This window comes from Heliangelus exortis, chromosome 10 (genome assembly GCF_036169615.1).
Source record: "Heliangelus exortis chromosome 10, bHelExo1.hap1, whole genome shotgun sequence".
Taxonomy (NCBI): Eukaryota; Metazoa; Chordata; class Aves; order Apodiformes; family Trochilidae; genus Heliangelus; species Heliangelus exortis.
Genome location: NC_092431.1, coordinates 1,025,267 through 1,041,380, shown reverse-complemented (window position 1 = coordinate 1,041,380; position 16,114 = coordinate 1,025,267). Strand labels below are relative to the sequence as shown.

At 47.5% G+C, this 16,114-nt stretch overlaps 1 protein-coding gene across 4 annotated transcripts in view; it reads left to right on the top strand.

The window, feature by feature from the left end:
* The window catches only part of EXOC6B (exocyst complex component 6B), a 244,157-nt gene that overhangs the window by 136,639 nt on the left and 91,404 nt on the right, over positions 1-16,114 (top strand). For all 4 annotated transcript variants that reach the window (XM_071753121.1, XM_071753120.1, XM_071753125.1 and 1 more), the window contains exons 9-12: positions 11,205-11,288; positions 11,439-11,485; positions 12,710-12,830; positions 15,432-15,503. In XM_071753121.1, coding sequence (XP_071609222.1) covers positions 11,205-11,288; positions 11,439-11,485; positions 12,710-12,830; positions 15,432-15,503 — 324 coding nt within the window. The remainder of the gene's footprint in view (positions 1-11,204; positions 11,289-11,438; positions 11,486-12,709; positions 12,831-15,431; positions 15,504-16,114) is intronic.

Sequence of the window (16,114 nt, the reverse complement as noted above, 5' to 3'; positions counted from 1 at the left end):
CCCTTGCAGAACCTTTCCTTGCAGCTGAGGTGCCTTTGCCTGCACCGTGCAGGAGCTCAGCCTGGGTAATGGGTGACCCAGTGGAACTCAGAGCATGAAGGCTAAAATTAACCTGGTCAGCTGGTAAGGACAGGTTTGGATCTTAGGCAGAAGAGATGTTGGAGTCAGGTGGACTCTGGTCAACAGAGTCCTCTTGTTGCAGCATGCTCCTGGCACCCATAAAGGTGAGCAGCATTTACATCTGACCCATCAGTAGTGTTTTGGTGTGCCAGAGATTTTTGTGTTAAATTCTTGAGCAGGGAATAAACTTGAAGGTGGAGATGCTGTCCCTCCTGCCCTTGTGAAGCTCCCTGAAACACTCTGGGGAAGCTGAAATGAGTTGTCAAAGGGAAGTTCTCAACATGAATGTGCTTGAAACCAGGCTTGTGCTTTTGTTTTAAAATTTATTTGCAAGGAAGAATCCCTCTGGTCTGTGTGGAGATACTGGTTCTCCCCATCTTCTTCAATGGTCTTACTGCAGGGGCTGAGCCTGTGGCATCATCAGTTCTTCAGCTGATCCTTCTCCTGGCATTTGGGACGGGGTGAGGGTGTAATTCCTTCCAGAAGTGCATTTTGCAGCCCGACAGACCCCTGCTAAGGCTCAACTTGGCTGCAGAAATAAACTTTGTTGTTGGGAGAGGGAGCTCTGTTGGGCAGATAGAGCCAACTTTGTCCTCTAGTTTTTAGGAGAGGTTTTTCTGTGTGCTCCATCCCAGCCATCCAGCCAGCCCTTTGAAGATAAGAGCTCCTGAGCCTGAGTTCTCCATGGTTAGTCTCAGGTTGGGGGAGGCTGATCCGATCACCTCTGCTGCCACCGTGACCCCCAGATCTGGGGCTTGGTTGTGAGGTTTTGGTGGTTTTTAGCTCCTCTGGGCCATGCTGTACAAGGAGCCACTTCTTCCAGTTTTGTCACACAAGCTGGGTTTTCCCAAGAGAGAACATGGAATTGTAAGCACTGTTTCCCCTAGGTTTTTTGAAGGCTTAAGGTCTGTTCTGATCTCTGACCTCTCTTTTCTCCAAAACTTTGACACGAGGTCTTGCGGACGCTCAGAAGTTTGCACAGGCACGGGAAGCCATTGGGCAAATTTATGGGAGAAAAAAAAGAAATAAAAGTCCATCAAGGCTTATTAAATAATAAGACTTGGCTTGTGGCTCAGGGCCTCCGTGGGCTGCAAGGTGCTGGGATTACATCTTCACCCTCTTCTCGTGTTCTTTCTCAGTCACACCAGGGCTGGAGTTGGCCAAGGTTGGGGATCTGGCACTGCTCCCGGGCTCTGCCACCCTGTGGGATGTTTTTGGGAAATCTGGTTGTTCCTGCTGGGTGAATTCAGGTTTAATTTAGTTACCTCTAACACCAGGGCATCTCCTGACAGCTCCAGGACACTGCTTTAGGACTGCGTGGAAGATCTCATGGCTCTGGTCTTGACACGGGTTTGAAGGATGTGAAATTTTCAGATGGCTTTATTATTCTTGTAGGGGGGCTACAGGAAGGGTGGGGAGAGACTTTGGGTGGAGTGATGGAACAAGAGGGAATAGCTTCAGGTTGGAAGAGGGGGGATTTAGGTTGGACATTGGGAAGCAATTCTTTGCAGTGAGGGTGTTGAGACCCTGGCCCAGGTTGCCCAGGGAAGTTGTGGCTGCAGCATCAGGAGGGAAGAGCTACTACAGAAATGACTAGAAATGTTTTGAGAGGAGAAGCAGAGATGTGAGCTACTCAGCCTTTTCAGCAAGCTGAAGACACAATTCTGTGCTGGCAGTTTTAGTTGCCCCAGGCTTTCTTTTTTCCTTTAAGCTTTTAATTCTCTGATTTTCAGTCAGATTGCCAGTAGCAGTTTGTTATTGCTTCACTGATGGCTTCTTGCTAGAAGAAGGTGGCAGCTCCATCTTTTGGAGCAAAGCAAGGAGTTATTTGGCTTTCTCCTTCTGGACCAGTTGCTTTTGTGCTGGTCCCTTGGAAAGGCAGGGGGAAATGTTGGGGTTTTCTTTCCCCTACAACACCACCTAGCCAGGAGCATGGACTGGGGAGCTGGTGAGCACCAGGATCTGGTTCTTCTCTACCTGTCTCCCAGTTAGGGAAGTTATTTTTTACAGTGAGGGTTACCCAGAGAGGTGGCAGAGGCTCAAACCCTGGAAACACTTCAGGTCAGGTTGGACAGGGCTGTGAGCAACTTGATCCAGTAGAAGATGTCTCTCCTTGCTGCAGGGGGGTTGGACTAGATGAGCTTTAATGTTCCCTCCAACCCAAACCATCCTGTGATTCGATGAATTTCGAGGTCTTTCCTCTATACCATAAAAATTTGATATTTCTCATCAAATTGTGGTTTCCTTCTGTTGGGAAAACTGGAGCATCTATAAAAGGGAATGGTGTGGGAAGAAGTTGGCTTTACTTCTGGTCGAGACAGAGCGAGTTGATGCTTCTCTCCAGACTTCTCATCCATTGGGAGTCAGCCCAGCCCGTTGCATCCCTGCGAGCTGCCAGGCTCTTTTGGGGTGGAAACTCCTCCTTTTGGGAGCCTGGCCCCAGCTTTGTCATCCTGGGGGTCAGAGGTTGGGAAAAGCAGTAGTCAATTAAAGCTTTATTAGATGTAGTTAGTAATGCTCTGAGAGGAGCCAGCCAAGCTAAGGCCACTAATAAAGGCTCTTTGTTAAGGTATTTAATAAATTAACACTCTGCTGCGGCGGGGAGGGCGGGAGGCGATTCCAAGAGCCAGGCTCGTTAATCAGACTGTTTACCCTCTTCAAACACCCCGGCCCTGTGGTTCCCTAATCTTTACCCACCAGATTTGTTGGGAGCCACACGGGCAGCTGCCAGCCCGGGGACGGGAAGCAGCTCCATGGGTCAGCCCTGGGCCACGGCGCCGAGGCCACGCCAAGACAAACACCGCGTCCGAGGACCACGGCGTTGGTGCCCGGAGCCCTGCTTAGGGATGGTCCCCACTGTGGGTGTGAAGGGATGCTGAAGCAGCAGGGTTCTCCAAAACACCACGTTTTGCCTCATCCCTCCTCCGTTCATCTTCATATTTTATTCTTTTTTTTTTTTTTTTTCTAAGAGAACCTTCACGCTGGGGCTGGATGTGCTGCCGGGCTCGAACATTAGAGGGCATCTCCTCCTCACACTTCTTGCTTTTCTGTTTTTATTTTTTTTTGGGGGGGGGGGTGTGTTTTGTTTTAGTGCAGCTTAATCTATAGGTCTGTCTTAAAGAAAAAAAAAAAAAGCAGCAAATAGAGCATTTGACCTGCTGTGCAAATTAGCCATATGGTGAAGTGTAATATCCCGCTGACCCTCATTACCGTGCAGTATGAAAAGCTCTCCCCTTTTCACATGCAAGCATATTAAAGTGGCCTTTTCAGCATTTTCTTCCATATAAAACTGTCTTCACTCCCGTGGCCAAGCAGTTAAAAGGGAACTCCAGCTGCAGCCAGGAGGGTGAAATTAAAGGCTTTACCCTCATCTAAATGGAAAATAGATATTGCTTCCTCTAGATCGGGCTGGGGAACAATGCTGCGCCGCTGGCCCCGGCAGTGGGCTGGGGGGTAATGGTCTGATTTGTTGGGAGGAAGGAGCCCAGCTCCTTTGAGAGAGGAGCTGCTGGACGTCCACCTTGGAGGAAGGGGGAAGAAGGGGGGAAATGGTACCTTTTTTCCTCTATTCTTAACTATTCCATGGCCAAGCAGAGGGAAGCGGTGTCAGGACCCCGAGTTTTCCCCGTGTGTCTCTTCACCCTGCAGAGATTTGGGTTTGGAACCCATTTTATGGTGCATTGATGTCTGTGCTTTCCTGGTTTGCCTGACCAGGGTTTACCTGAGCTCCCAGTGCCCTGCCTGAAGGGATCAGGAGGATGTTTCTCTTCCACCTTCTCCATCTCTACTGATAGAGGTGGCCCAGGTAGCCCTGCCAGCTTCTGCTGACCACGTTGGACTGGTTGGTGGAGAAGGAGAGAGGTAACTTTATCTGTTGGACCCAGAAGCTTTGCTTTCTTCTTGCTTGAGCTTTTTAAATTTTTTGTTGCTTTCAAACATCGTTTTAAATTAACTTAAATGATCTGAGGAGAGGGAGTGACAGAGCTCCTATGGACCCTTTCTGGGGTTGGCTTTCTGCTCGGATGGCTCTTGACCGTGGTGCTACAGCAGTCTCTGAATTACTCTTTTCCTTAGGCATGGCCTTCAGCTGTGCTCCTTGACTTTCTTCCACTTTGCTAGGTCTCAGTTATTTTTTAAGTGCTGGAGTAAAAGTCCTCTAAGTGAGGAGGTTCCTGTGGGTGGCACCATTGCTGGACACAAAGCACCTGAAACATAAAATTCACTGTGAAACTTGGGATCTGTGTATTTACAGAGGAAATGGGTGATGGTATCTCAGCTGCTGTACTAACTACAGTCAGGGTTAGGTGAAATCAAATCCTGCGTGGGCTGAGCTGACCTGGTGGGAAGGAAACCTTAGAATCATAGGATGGTTTGAGCTGGAAGTTTAAAGTTGCAACCCTCTGCCATGGGCAGGGACACCTCCCCCAGCCCAGGGTGCTCCAAGCCCCATCCAACCTTCAACACTGCCAGGGATGGGGCAGCCACAGCTTCTGGGGGCAACCTGGGGCTCAGCACCCTCAAATTAAAGAATTTCTTCCCAAGATCTCATCTCCATCTCCCCTCCTGAAGCTGGAAACCCTTCCCCCTCATCCCATCCCTCCAGGCCTTTGTCCAAAGTCCCTTCCCAGCTTTCCTGGGGCCCTTCAAGCACTGGAAGGGGCTCTGAGGTCTCAACTCAACAACCTCAACTCTCCCAACCTGGCTCCATGCATGTGTCCATGGATTTTATTTCCAGAAATAGCTGCACAGCCAGCAAAACAGCACAGACAACGAGTCCAGCAAAGCTGGTGGAGACATCCCAGGTCCAGACAAGGTGTTTCTGGGACCATTTGTCTTCTCCCACGTGCTGTCTCAGCCGTGCAGGACCCGCGGAGCCGTGCGGAGCTCTGCAGACCTCGGTAGGGAAAAGGCTCAGCTCAGAAGAGGATCTCAACCTTCTTCTCCCCCACCCCACGCAGTTTTCTGGTGGAGCTTTGTCTTTTTGTTTTGGGTATGGAGGTGGTGTTTACAGTCAACAAGCAGTTCCACGGGGCTGAGCAAGAGCCTCCTTTTTGATCCTGGTTTAGCAAAGCCTCTCCCGTGCAGGAGCAGCCCTGTCCCTCCCTGCTGTTATTTGGGAATATTTACCTTTTTTTTTTGTTGTAGTTAAGTATCTGCTCAAGAGTTGGACTGCTTTGTGGTTCCTTAGTGGCTACTGGTGTTATCCTGAGAGATCTTTAGGGCTTGTGGGATTAATTTTCTAAGCTTGTTTTTTTGTGACTTGTTTCTAGCCTGCAAGGTTCTGTTGGTTTCATGAAGTGCTGGACAGTCATCTCTCCTTAAAAGCAATGGCCTCTTTTAGAGAATTTTGGGGTAAAAAGTGGTTCTTTGTAGGATTTCTGTGCTGCTTTGGCCAAGGGAGATCCCATCCCATCCCAGCTGCTGCTCTGAGCTGTGGAGCTGTCGGGGCAGGGGTTGTGGGTCTGGTTTTAGAATCACCAAATGGTTTGGGTTGGAAAGGACCTGAAAGCTCATCCATTCCCAACCCCCTGCCATGGGCAGGGACCCCTCCCACCAGCCCAGGGTGCTCCAAGCCCCATCCAACCTTCAACACTGCCAGGGATGGGGCAGCCACAGCTTCTGGGGGCACCCTGGGGCTCAGCACCCTCACCCCTAAGTTTTTGGGTGAGACCAAGAAGCTCTGGGGTTACAAGAGGGGAGTAGAAGTGGGATGCAGGTTTGCCCACGTGTTTCTTGGGTGTTGGTAGGATGCCAAGCATCGTTTGGCACTTGGAATGAAATGAAAATGAAAATGAAACACTATTTACAGGGCAGGTTTCAGGCAGGCGAGGGGTGACACGTCACAGGTGACACAGGGAAAAGGAATATCCTGTTACTTGTGGAAATAAGACTGGTGTTGGCTAAACTGAGTGTAACCCATCCAAAAGGGGGCATCTGGACCCCAGTTCTGGCCCTTGCTTCTCACAGAACCTCATGTGTGGGAAATAGCTGCTGATCAGGACATTTGGGAACCTGGCTGGGAAATAAACCCTGTGTAAAATAAATACCTGGAATCTTGTTGGAGTCTTTCTGTAAAGTGTGTTTCTCACTGGGTTGGGTCACCCAGGGGGGGAGGGAGCTCAGGAGGTCCCCAATCCAACCTCCTGTTCAGAGCAAGTCACCTCTGAGATCAGACCAGGTTTCTCAGGGTCTGAAGACCCAGTTTGGTCTTGAAATCTTCCAAGAATGGAGACTGTAAAACACCTTTGGGGAACTCTTTCTGCTGCCTGCTGGTTCTTCTGGTGAAAAACCTTTTGTGTTACAACCATTCAAAATGTCTCTTTTATTTGTACTCATTGTCTTCCTGCCCTGCACCATGGTGAAGACTTGACCTGGCTTCATCTTCTGAATGATCTCCTCTTAGATTTTAGGGTTAAATCCCCAGGTACTTTTGGCTGTTTTTGCAGTGAGGATGCTCTGCTGGCTCACATTCAGCTTGGTGATGAAACCAAAACTGCTGGTCCTTGCAGAGCTGCTCCCACAGCAGTGGTCTCAGTCTGTGTTGTTGGGAGGGGTTAAGAGATTTTCCTTTTCATAGGAGAACTTTGGCATTTGTCCTTCCTGCCTTTCATTGTGTCCATGTTGTCCCATTCTTCCAGCCTGCCAAGACCCCTCCAGGTGGTGGCACTGACCATGAGTGAGTGGACTCATCCTCCAACTTGGGGTCATCTACAAAGTGATGGAGTCCTTGTTCATTGCCTCCTCTGATGAAGTCAGAGCTGAGGAAGGTCCTGCAGTCCCCATTTTTGTTCTTTACTTGTTGCAGGCCTCTGTGTAGAGCAAATTCCATTAACCCCCAACCCTCTGAGCCCAACCATCCAACCAGGTATGGATAGGAACCAACCAGCTGCCAGTCACCCACACTGGCATCTTAACTTAGGTAGAAGATGTTGGGTTTTGGGAGCTCCACAGGAAGTTCTGTAAGTGAACAAGGTGTCATTTGAAGACCCCTTCCATAGGTAGATGAATGCTGGTCTGCTGCTTGGGCACCAGTTGTGCTTTGGTGAGGTGCTGTGTGAGCTCTTGGAAAGGTGGGACAATTGCCTGGGAATTTGTATGGACCACAGGAGGGTGAAGAGCCAGTTTATTTTTTTGGGGAATGGACTAATGATGTTCCAAATGTGAAGTGTTTGAGATGGCTCAGCCAGTAGTGGCCCTGTGGGAGTGATGGGGAATTGATGGCACGTGTTACAACCAGTTGTAAGGGTTGAGTAAATGATCACTGCATGGAGAGCACAGGGTGCATTTCTTCTTCTAGTTAGGTAGAAGTTTACCAATTCAAACTAGTTTCATCTACATCTTCTGGGTCCAGAAAGTTTTACTGGGCATTTTACTTTCTTGCTGAGAATGACAGCAGGGTAAAGCTCATTGCATGTTTTTCCCCATGTAATTCCCAACTCAATCTGTGTTCAGCTCTCTGCTGCTCCTGAATTATGAAACTTTTTTTTTTTCCTTTTTTTTCAGCTGTTATTTTTGCATTCTTGTGATTATATTCTATTTTCCCCTTATGTGGTGTTCATCTACGATCTTAATTATCTGCCTCTCATTGCCAGCCCTGTGAACTCTGAAGCTAATTTGAGAAAAAAAGTTCTGCCCGGTAATTTTAAAAATATGAGGAATTATTAAGGGGTTTTCCTGGACCAGTGATTACAATAAATGCATAGTTTGGAAAAGTAGCTTTGGATTCTTCCTGCTCACTTCAAGAGACTGAGAAGTGGGTAAACCAAACAGGACTCCTTCTCCTCTCCTCCCCATGGGACTTGATTTCCACAAGTTCTGGGCTGAGGTCACAAGAAACTCAGAAGTACCAAGGATGCTGCCTCTGGAAGGATGTATCTTGGCAGCATCTTCCTTCTGCAGAAGGTCAGTGATGGATTTGGAAGTCCATGAGAAGCTGAGGCTCCACTACTGGACCTTCCTGAGGGGTCCTTGTTCTCAGACCTTCTACATGCCCCTTGAGGTCTGCAGTTGCACCATGGGTTTGTTGAAAAAGAAAAAATGTTGCAGGTGAAATGCATCTTTGCAGAGGGAGCTGTCTGCTTCTAGAAGAAAGGGGAAAAAAAAAAAAAAGCAAAAAAAGTTGGGATTGTTTCCCACCAAGGGGATGTGGAGAGCAGGAGTGGGGCCCATGGGTGCTCCAAGCTTTTGTGCTCGTGTGTGGGTCAGCTCAGGTCTGGTAATTTTATTGAAGTATTGGTTGATAAAGATGTTGTTCCTTGTGCCATGCTCAAACACTCAGGAGATTTTGGAGCTGATCATTTCTTCAGCCCAAGATGTGTTCCAAGCAGGTGCTGGGAAACCTGCCTGGACCAAGAGGCTGAGCCTGGAAGAACCTGAGTGATGCTCTCAAAGTCACTTCTCACAGTTCCTTGTATTTAAATTCCAAATATTGTCTTTCGAAACTGGAGGGATGGGGTTGGTTAAATGTGAAAAACCACCAGGTGTGGAGCTGGGAGAGGAGAATAGGGCTGATGTACAAATACTACATGGTGTTTCAGATGAGTAATGTATAAAATATGGGGTCTCCTAGTCTGGTCTGTATAGGTTCTTTTTGGTGTGGTTTCTTTCTGCTTGATTGCTTTTTTTTTTTTGCTTTTGTTTTGGTTTTGTGTTGTTTTGTTTTGTGTTTTTTACCCAGAGGAAAACAGTATTAAAAAATAGAATGCAGAGAAGAGGAGAGGTGGTGTTACCTGGAGACCTGAGAAGCTGAAGAGTCACAAATTGGTCAAATGTGGGGAACTGGATGGTTTAAGTTAAAACTGCCCCCAAAGGGAAGAAAATCTTCCCATTTTTAGGAGAATTTAAAATATGAGGGATTAAAAGATGTAGAGAGATGGTGGAGGAATGCACTGCAGAGCAAAGGATGAAATTATGAGCAAGAAAAATGTGGGTAGCATCAAGAGAGGGTTTTTTTGGGAGTTTTTCATCAGAGGAGCCTCTTATGAGAGAGTCCCTGATTCTTGGGTGGTCAAAAAGGGCTCAAGAAAGAAAGTAGAGGGAACAGTGGAATGGGAGGGAGGTGGTTTGGGTCAGATTGGCAGGGCTCTAGGCCACCAATTTTAGGGAAATTGTTAGAATGTGAACATGGTCTAGGTTTTTTGGGGAATAGTTTTCAAGGTCTTTGCTGTTCCTTCTCTTCTGCTACAGTTAAAGCCATTTCTTGGGTTGGAAACCTTTTAAGCACCCAGGACAGGGGCTTGAAGGGAGGTCAGAGCTCCCTGCCTGGAGGTCCTCTGAAAGGGTTCATGTGTTCAGCTTGATGAAAATTGTAGCAAACCTGCCTGTTCTGGGTCTAAGCTGTGCATCACTGATTTCTGGGTCATGACTGTTCCCTTTCCAGGGGGGAAACAGCTTCTGAGAACATCGAGAAGACAAATGAGGAAAAGCTGGTTCCCAGATAGTTTCTGTTTTCTGAAAAGCTTTCTTAAAATGTCAGATTATTGTTGGTTTCAGGCTGATGCAGAATCATCTGTTAGGGGCTGGAAGAGACCTCTGGAGCTCATCCAGTCCAACTCCATCACCAGGGCAGGGTCACCAAGGGTTGCACAGTGCGGTGTCCAGGTGGGTTTTGAATGTCCCCAGAGATGGAGACTCCACCACCTTTCTGGCCAGAGCAGTTTGGTGGTGACAAGGTTTTTTGAGGAGTCTGAGCATGGTTGGGAAGGGAAGTGCTGGCTGGGCACATCAGCAAGGCTGAATTTTGGCTTAAGCCTCAAGCTCCAGCTTGTAGAATACAAGGGGCGGGTTTGGCTGCAGCTCCTCAAGGCTCCATGGCCAAAGTTTCACAAGTGCATCCTGAGGCAGCCTGGTTGTCTAATGCCATAGCAGCTTAAATCATTAAATTGACATCAGGTTTTTCTTTTAATTAATTTATTTTGGGTAGTGGAGAAGGTTGCTGGCTGGTGCCTTGCTCAGGTGAGAGCCGTTGCTGCGTGTCGGTTGTTTTTTTGAATTCCGAACGAGATCTTTTCATTGCTGAGTTATTGTTTTCAAATTTTTTTTTTTCTTTTTAATTTTTTTTTTTTTTTTTTTTTTTTTACTCGGAACAGTTCAAAGCCAGACCTTGTCCCTTCTCTTGAAGTGTTTATAATCCAATTTCAGACATAAAACAGAGCGGGCGTGGAGGAGGGAGGCACAGGCGGGGAGGTTTCCCATCGCCTGGGGGCTGGGGTGGTGGGCGGCCGTCTGAGCACTGAGCAGGTCGATGGCATTTGAGGATCCTCACGGGCTTGGTGCCTGGGTGGAGATGCTCAGATGTAGCCTGGCTTGGTAAAACAAGCCACCTACAGATGGAGCCCCCAGAGCAGAGAGGTTCAGGTCCCCACCGCCGCACGTGGGGTGTGGGTGGGAGATGCCCGTGGAGGGCAACTCGAGGATTCAGCTTTTTGGGGACTACCCAGCTCCCCTTAGGAGGCTCAGACCCAGAGTAAAGCTGGGAAGAAGAAGCAGATTAAAAGCTTACTTGATTTTTTTTCCAACTAGCTAGACCTGTCCTAAATTCTCTGATGTTTGTAGCACCCAGGAATCAGGGGAAGAATTCCTGCCTGGCATTCTTTGTCCCCTACTTCTGGCACTATTTGTCCCCCATACCTTTTTTGCTAAGAGTAGAGATCTGTTTTTTCCCCTGCCCCTGTGGTTAAGGAAATCTGATGTTTTAACCATATTTTGGTCCCCTAAAGAACCTGTTTGCACATATCCATATGCCACATCTGCATGGTGATATTGGGAGATGGGTGCAGGAGAACCATCGGATGCTTTTACACCTGAACACTGATTAATTTTTTTTTCACTTGGTATTTAGAGTAAAATTCTTGGTCAGCTGATATTTGGTTTGAATTTTTCATCGAAGTGTTGCACAGCTCTGGTGGAGGATCATGAGATCTGCATCTTATTGAGCAACCTGGTCTAGTGGGAGTTGGAATAAGATGGATCTTGAAGGTTCCTTCCAACCCAAACCAGTCTGGGATTGAATGCAGCATATTGCAAGTTGACCATGAGTGTAAAACCATGATGATAACTTGGAGTGGGTATTTTCTGTTCTCCAGGGTGCCCGAGAAACCTTTGAGAACTACTACAGGAAGCAGAGAAGAAAACAAGCCAGATTGGTCCTGCAGCCTCCCTCAAACATGGTATGGTGGATGGTCCCCTACCTGCAGTGCCCAGACTTGCTCTGGGGTTACCTCTGGCCTTGCTGTTGCTGGTGGGTGGTCTTGAATTTATTTCCAGTTGCTCTTGGCTGCCTTTGTTTTAATCTTTTGCTCACTTTTTCTTTGTTGCAGCACGAAACTTTAGACGGCTACAGGAAGTATTTTAATCAAATTGTAGGGTAGGTATTCTTTTTATACACATCCTTGCTAAATATGTGTTGTTGAGGAGCCCAAAAAGAAAGAGAGAAGAGGGAATGGGGATCTTTTTGAGAGTGCCTTGAAAGGAGCCAAAACAGGAAAAAGAAAAAAAAAATTTAAAAAAGGTGGTTTGGGCTTTTTGAGTGTATTTTACAGCACCCCTGAACTTTGCTGTGTCACCAGTGGGAATGTGGAGATACCTGCCAGCTCTTGTCCCAGCAAGTGCTTTTCTGGGAACTTGAGGATAAATAATCATCTGTGGGCTATGTGCATCTACTTGCCCCACTAATGAGATGAAGAGGCCCTTTGCTTTAATTGCTCCTTAATATTTAATAATTATTCTTTGGTTATTTTCCTGGTAAAGGAGGTGATTCTTAGGCCTCTCTTCCTATGACAAGAGTCTTCCAAAATGAGCCAAAAACTCAGAGGAGGCAACCTAGGACTGCTAGCAGTGAAAAGTTAGGGTAAAAGGCTGACATTTTGTCAGCTAATAATAATAATAATAATAATTTCAACATCTGATCATGACCAGTGTTGGACTCCTCATGGGTCTCCTTGCTCCTGGGCTTGAATTTCTCCTGCAAACCACAGCTGAGACTTTGCTGTTTCAGTTACACAGTGCCATGCTTGCTCCCTGAAAAATACAGTTTCTTTTTTCAGCTTTTACATTTGATAACTGGAAATTGAGGTCAACTGATTGCCTTGAAACGCTTGTGAGCACGTCGTGTGCAAGAGAGCACTGTCCCTCCAGTTACACTCTTTTTCCGTGCTGTTTAAAGATTTTTCCCTCCAGTTTAAGTATTTTCCCCAGCAGTTTAAGTGTTTTTCCCTGCAGTTTAAGTGTTTTTCCCTGCAGTTCACCACTTGTGATGCCATTGCCATGGCTGGAGCTGAGTGTAACCAGGAGTCCCCATGCAAATAACTCTCCTCAGAGAAGGGAAACTCTGCTTTTGTGTGCTCAGAGTTGCATTACTACCAGTGGTGGTGTTTCAGCTCACTTTTATAATACAGTAAAACATCACATAAAATACCATGACCTTAAAAAGAGGTGAATAAAGTGCTTAGTCTTGGCTGGGGTTGATGCAGAGACCAGAGCTTGCTCTGGAGGTTCGTGGCTCTGCAAACGCCGCCGATTTGCTGCTGGGCTTTTGATGTCTGGGGAGCTGAAGCTTTGGCTAACGGTGCCATTTTCTCCCCTCCCTTAGGTTTTTTGTAGTTGAAGACCACATCTTGCACACAACACAGGGCTTGGTAAATAGAGCCTATATTGATGAGCTGTGGGAGATGGCCTTATCAAAAACCATCGCGGCACTAAGAACACATTCAGTAAGTAAAAGCCCTGGATTGCCCAACTGTTGCTTGAGTATGACCTGACATGCTGAAAATACTGGCTTTTACACTTAGTATTCTTTCTTTCTTTCTTCTTTACCCTCAGTAAAACAATAACTTGAAAACACACTGCTATTTCCCCCAAACTTTTGCATTTTTTTTTTTTTTACCTCTTTTACTGCGTTCCTGTGCACCAAACTCTTGATATTTTGGGGGACTGGCAAGAAGAAAATAGGGGCTTGATATTTTTCCTGTTCTTTCCCGGATCACTTTGGGAAAGCACCAGCAGAGGGAGTCAGTTTGTCCCAAAAAAACTGGGGGGAAAAGCATCTATTTGGCACTCTAAATTATGACCCTGTTTGATACTCCCTTAAAGTTCATGGCAGCGAATAGGCTGCTATCAAACTGTGAATCATTTGTGCATAAAAAGACACCAAATAGACTTTTCATTCTTTAGGATTGAAAGAAGTTTGGAAAAGTTGCTTGGGCTTTGGGATTTCCCTGCTTGAGACAAAAAAAACAAACCAAAACAAAGCCAGTTGCAAAAAATGTAGAATTTTCTTCCAGTATTGCATGTTGTTGTACTGGTCCAGCTGGGAACACCGGGGTTTTCTGAAAACCCTGTTGGTTCATGGGATAAAAAAATTGAAAATTAACATAATTTGTCCATTTTATCAGGGCCTGGAGCAATAGGACAAGAAGTGATGGTTTTAAACTGAAAGAGAAGAGATTTAGGGTAAATATTGGGAAGAAATCCTTCATTGTGAAGGTGATGAGACCCTGGCCCAGGCTGCCCAGAGAGGTGGGAGATGCCCCATCCCTGGGTACATCCCAGGTCAGGTTGGATGAGGCTCTGAGCAGCCTGGTTTAGTTGAAGATGTCCCTGGTCCCTGCAGTGGGGATTGGACTGGATGAGCTTTAAAGGTCCCTTCCACCCCACGCTGTGATTCCAGGGTTTTAAGTTCTAGGGCCGTTTTCTCCAGGAAAACCCAAAGTATGAAATGACTGAAATCCCACTGCTCCTGGGGGGTGGCAGTGCTGCCCAAGAGCAGAAGTTTTACCTGTGCAGGTGTGGTTAATCCATGGGATGGACCTGGGGCTGGTTGGGCTGAGGACCACAGAGGCTTCCCGGGGTGTTGTGGCTCCATCCAGCACAGCAGTTGTGTTGACTGGAAAGTTATTGCCTTCCCTTAAACCTCTGTGTTATGAAAGAGGATAAACACAGCAACGTGCACCCCACTAGGATGTGAAGCTGTGTTTATTTTCTTTTCAAGTCGGGTTTTCTGCGAGGTGAAAGCCGTGAGAGGCAGCCAGGTACAAACATGGTGGTTTTCAATTGTACCAACTCTGTTGCTGTGATGAGTCGTTTCAAGTGATGCCAAACTTAATGCATGAGGTGGCTGCCAGGTGAGGGTTTTTTTGTGTTCAGTAATCATGCAATATTACATCATTTCTCAACACTCTTACTGTGGTCATCAGTCATCTGGAGCCTACAGCTCCCATATCAACGGGTGCTGTCCCTCCCCTGTTGCTGTTGAGACTTGATGGAGGCTCTCACTTCTTCCCTTTCAGCCAAACTTACCCCTGGGTTTTCTTCCTTGGTTCAGACAGGGACATCTTTTATCACTTCTGATAGCTTTAGGGCATTATCTTTCTTTCGGACTTTCTTTTTTGGATGGTGAGATGGAAAATGTGTCTCTCCCAGTCTTTCCCATTGATTAATGGAGTTGTTCCTCCTCGAGTTTCCAGGGAGCTTTAAACCTGCTTCTCTTTCCAGCTTATGAGCACTGATTCTATATTTGGTCAGAGCCTGTATGAAACTTGATATATTTTCAGTATTTTCAGTATTTCTGCTGTGTCCAGGCCTGTGGGTAACGTGGGGTGGCTCTGGGGGGACAAGCAGTGCTGTCACTACACTGAGGGCTGTCTTTTGGGTTTCAAGCAGTGTCCTGACCCTAATAAATTATTCTGTGGCTCTGACCATTAATGTTGCTGAAATATTTGCCCCTCCCTGGCAGTGTTGAAGGCCAGGTTGGGTGGGGCTTGGTTGCTGGTGTAGTAGGAGATGTCCTTGCCCGTGGGCACAGGTGATGCTCAAAGCCCCTTCCAACCCAAACCCTTTGATGAAATAGAGGCATGCAGCATTTTTTTTGCTCAGCCTGACCCTCTTGGCACTGCAGGCTTGGCAGGGGCTCGGGGCTGCCTGGCTGTGATGCCTCATTACCATCAGACACAACACAAAATGGAATGAGAGGTGCTGCTCCTGGCTTGCTCTGACAGCCCCTCGAGTTGCTTCATCTCCTCTCGCTTCCCCAGCAGCTCCTGGGCAATCTTAGAGACACTTCAGGTATCTCCAGAGCAACCCAAATCCTTCTCCATCACAGGGAGCCTCACGTTAGGAGGAGATACCCTTATCAGCTGCCTCCCCCTGCCCTGCCCAGCTTTGGGGCACGGGCCTTAGGATAAAAGCTGCTGATCAGAAGACTGCGTGGCGAGGCTGTGTGTTTATTTATCACCCAGATGATAACACAGGAGGGCTGAGGGCAAGGTTTTCCCCACGTGCTGCAGTTAAAAAATATGCTTGAATTTTCCTTGCAGTCTTACTGCTCCGACCCAGGCCTGGTGTTAGACTTGAAGAACCTCATTGTCCTCTTTGCAGACACTCTCCAGGTACAAGGCTGCTGGTGGCCACACTTCTCCTCACTCAGTGGTGGTGGTGTCCATCCTGGGGTTCAGTGGTGTCCATTTTGGGGTTCATTGGTGTCCATTGTGGGGTTCAGTGGTGTCCATCCGGGGGTTCAGTGGGTGGTGTCCATCCTGGGGTTCAGTGGTGTCCATCCTGGGGTTCAGTGGTGTCCATCCTGGGGTTCAGTGGGTGGTGTCCATCCTGGGGTTCAGTGGTGTCCATCCTGGGGTTCAGTGGTGTCCATCCTGGGGTTCAGTGGGTGGTCTCCATCCTGGGGTTCAGTGGTGTCCATTTTGGGATTCATTGGTGTCCATTTTGGGGTTCATTGGTGTCCATCATGGGGTCCAGTGGGTGGTGTGGGCTTTCTGTGGTGTTCTCTTGGTGTTGTGGTGGGTGATGGACAGCCTGGCTCACTCTGCACATGAAGGGGTAAGAACCAAGCCTTGGCCACCTTGCCCACCACCTACACCAGCCTTGGTCCTGCCAGCTTGGTAAATCATCACCAAAATCCCTCCACCAACACCGTTCACCTTGGTGGTGGTGGCTGTGGAGAGTTTCCCCATGTGCTCTCTATAGAGGAGATAAAATTCATTTC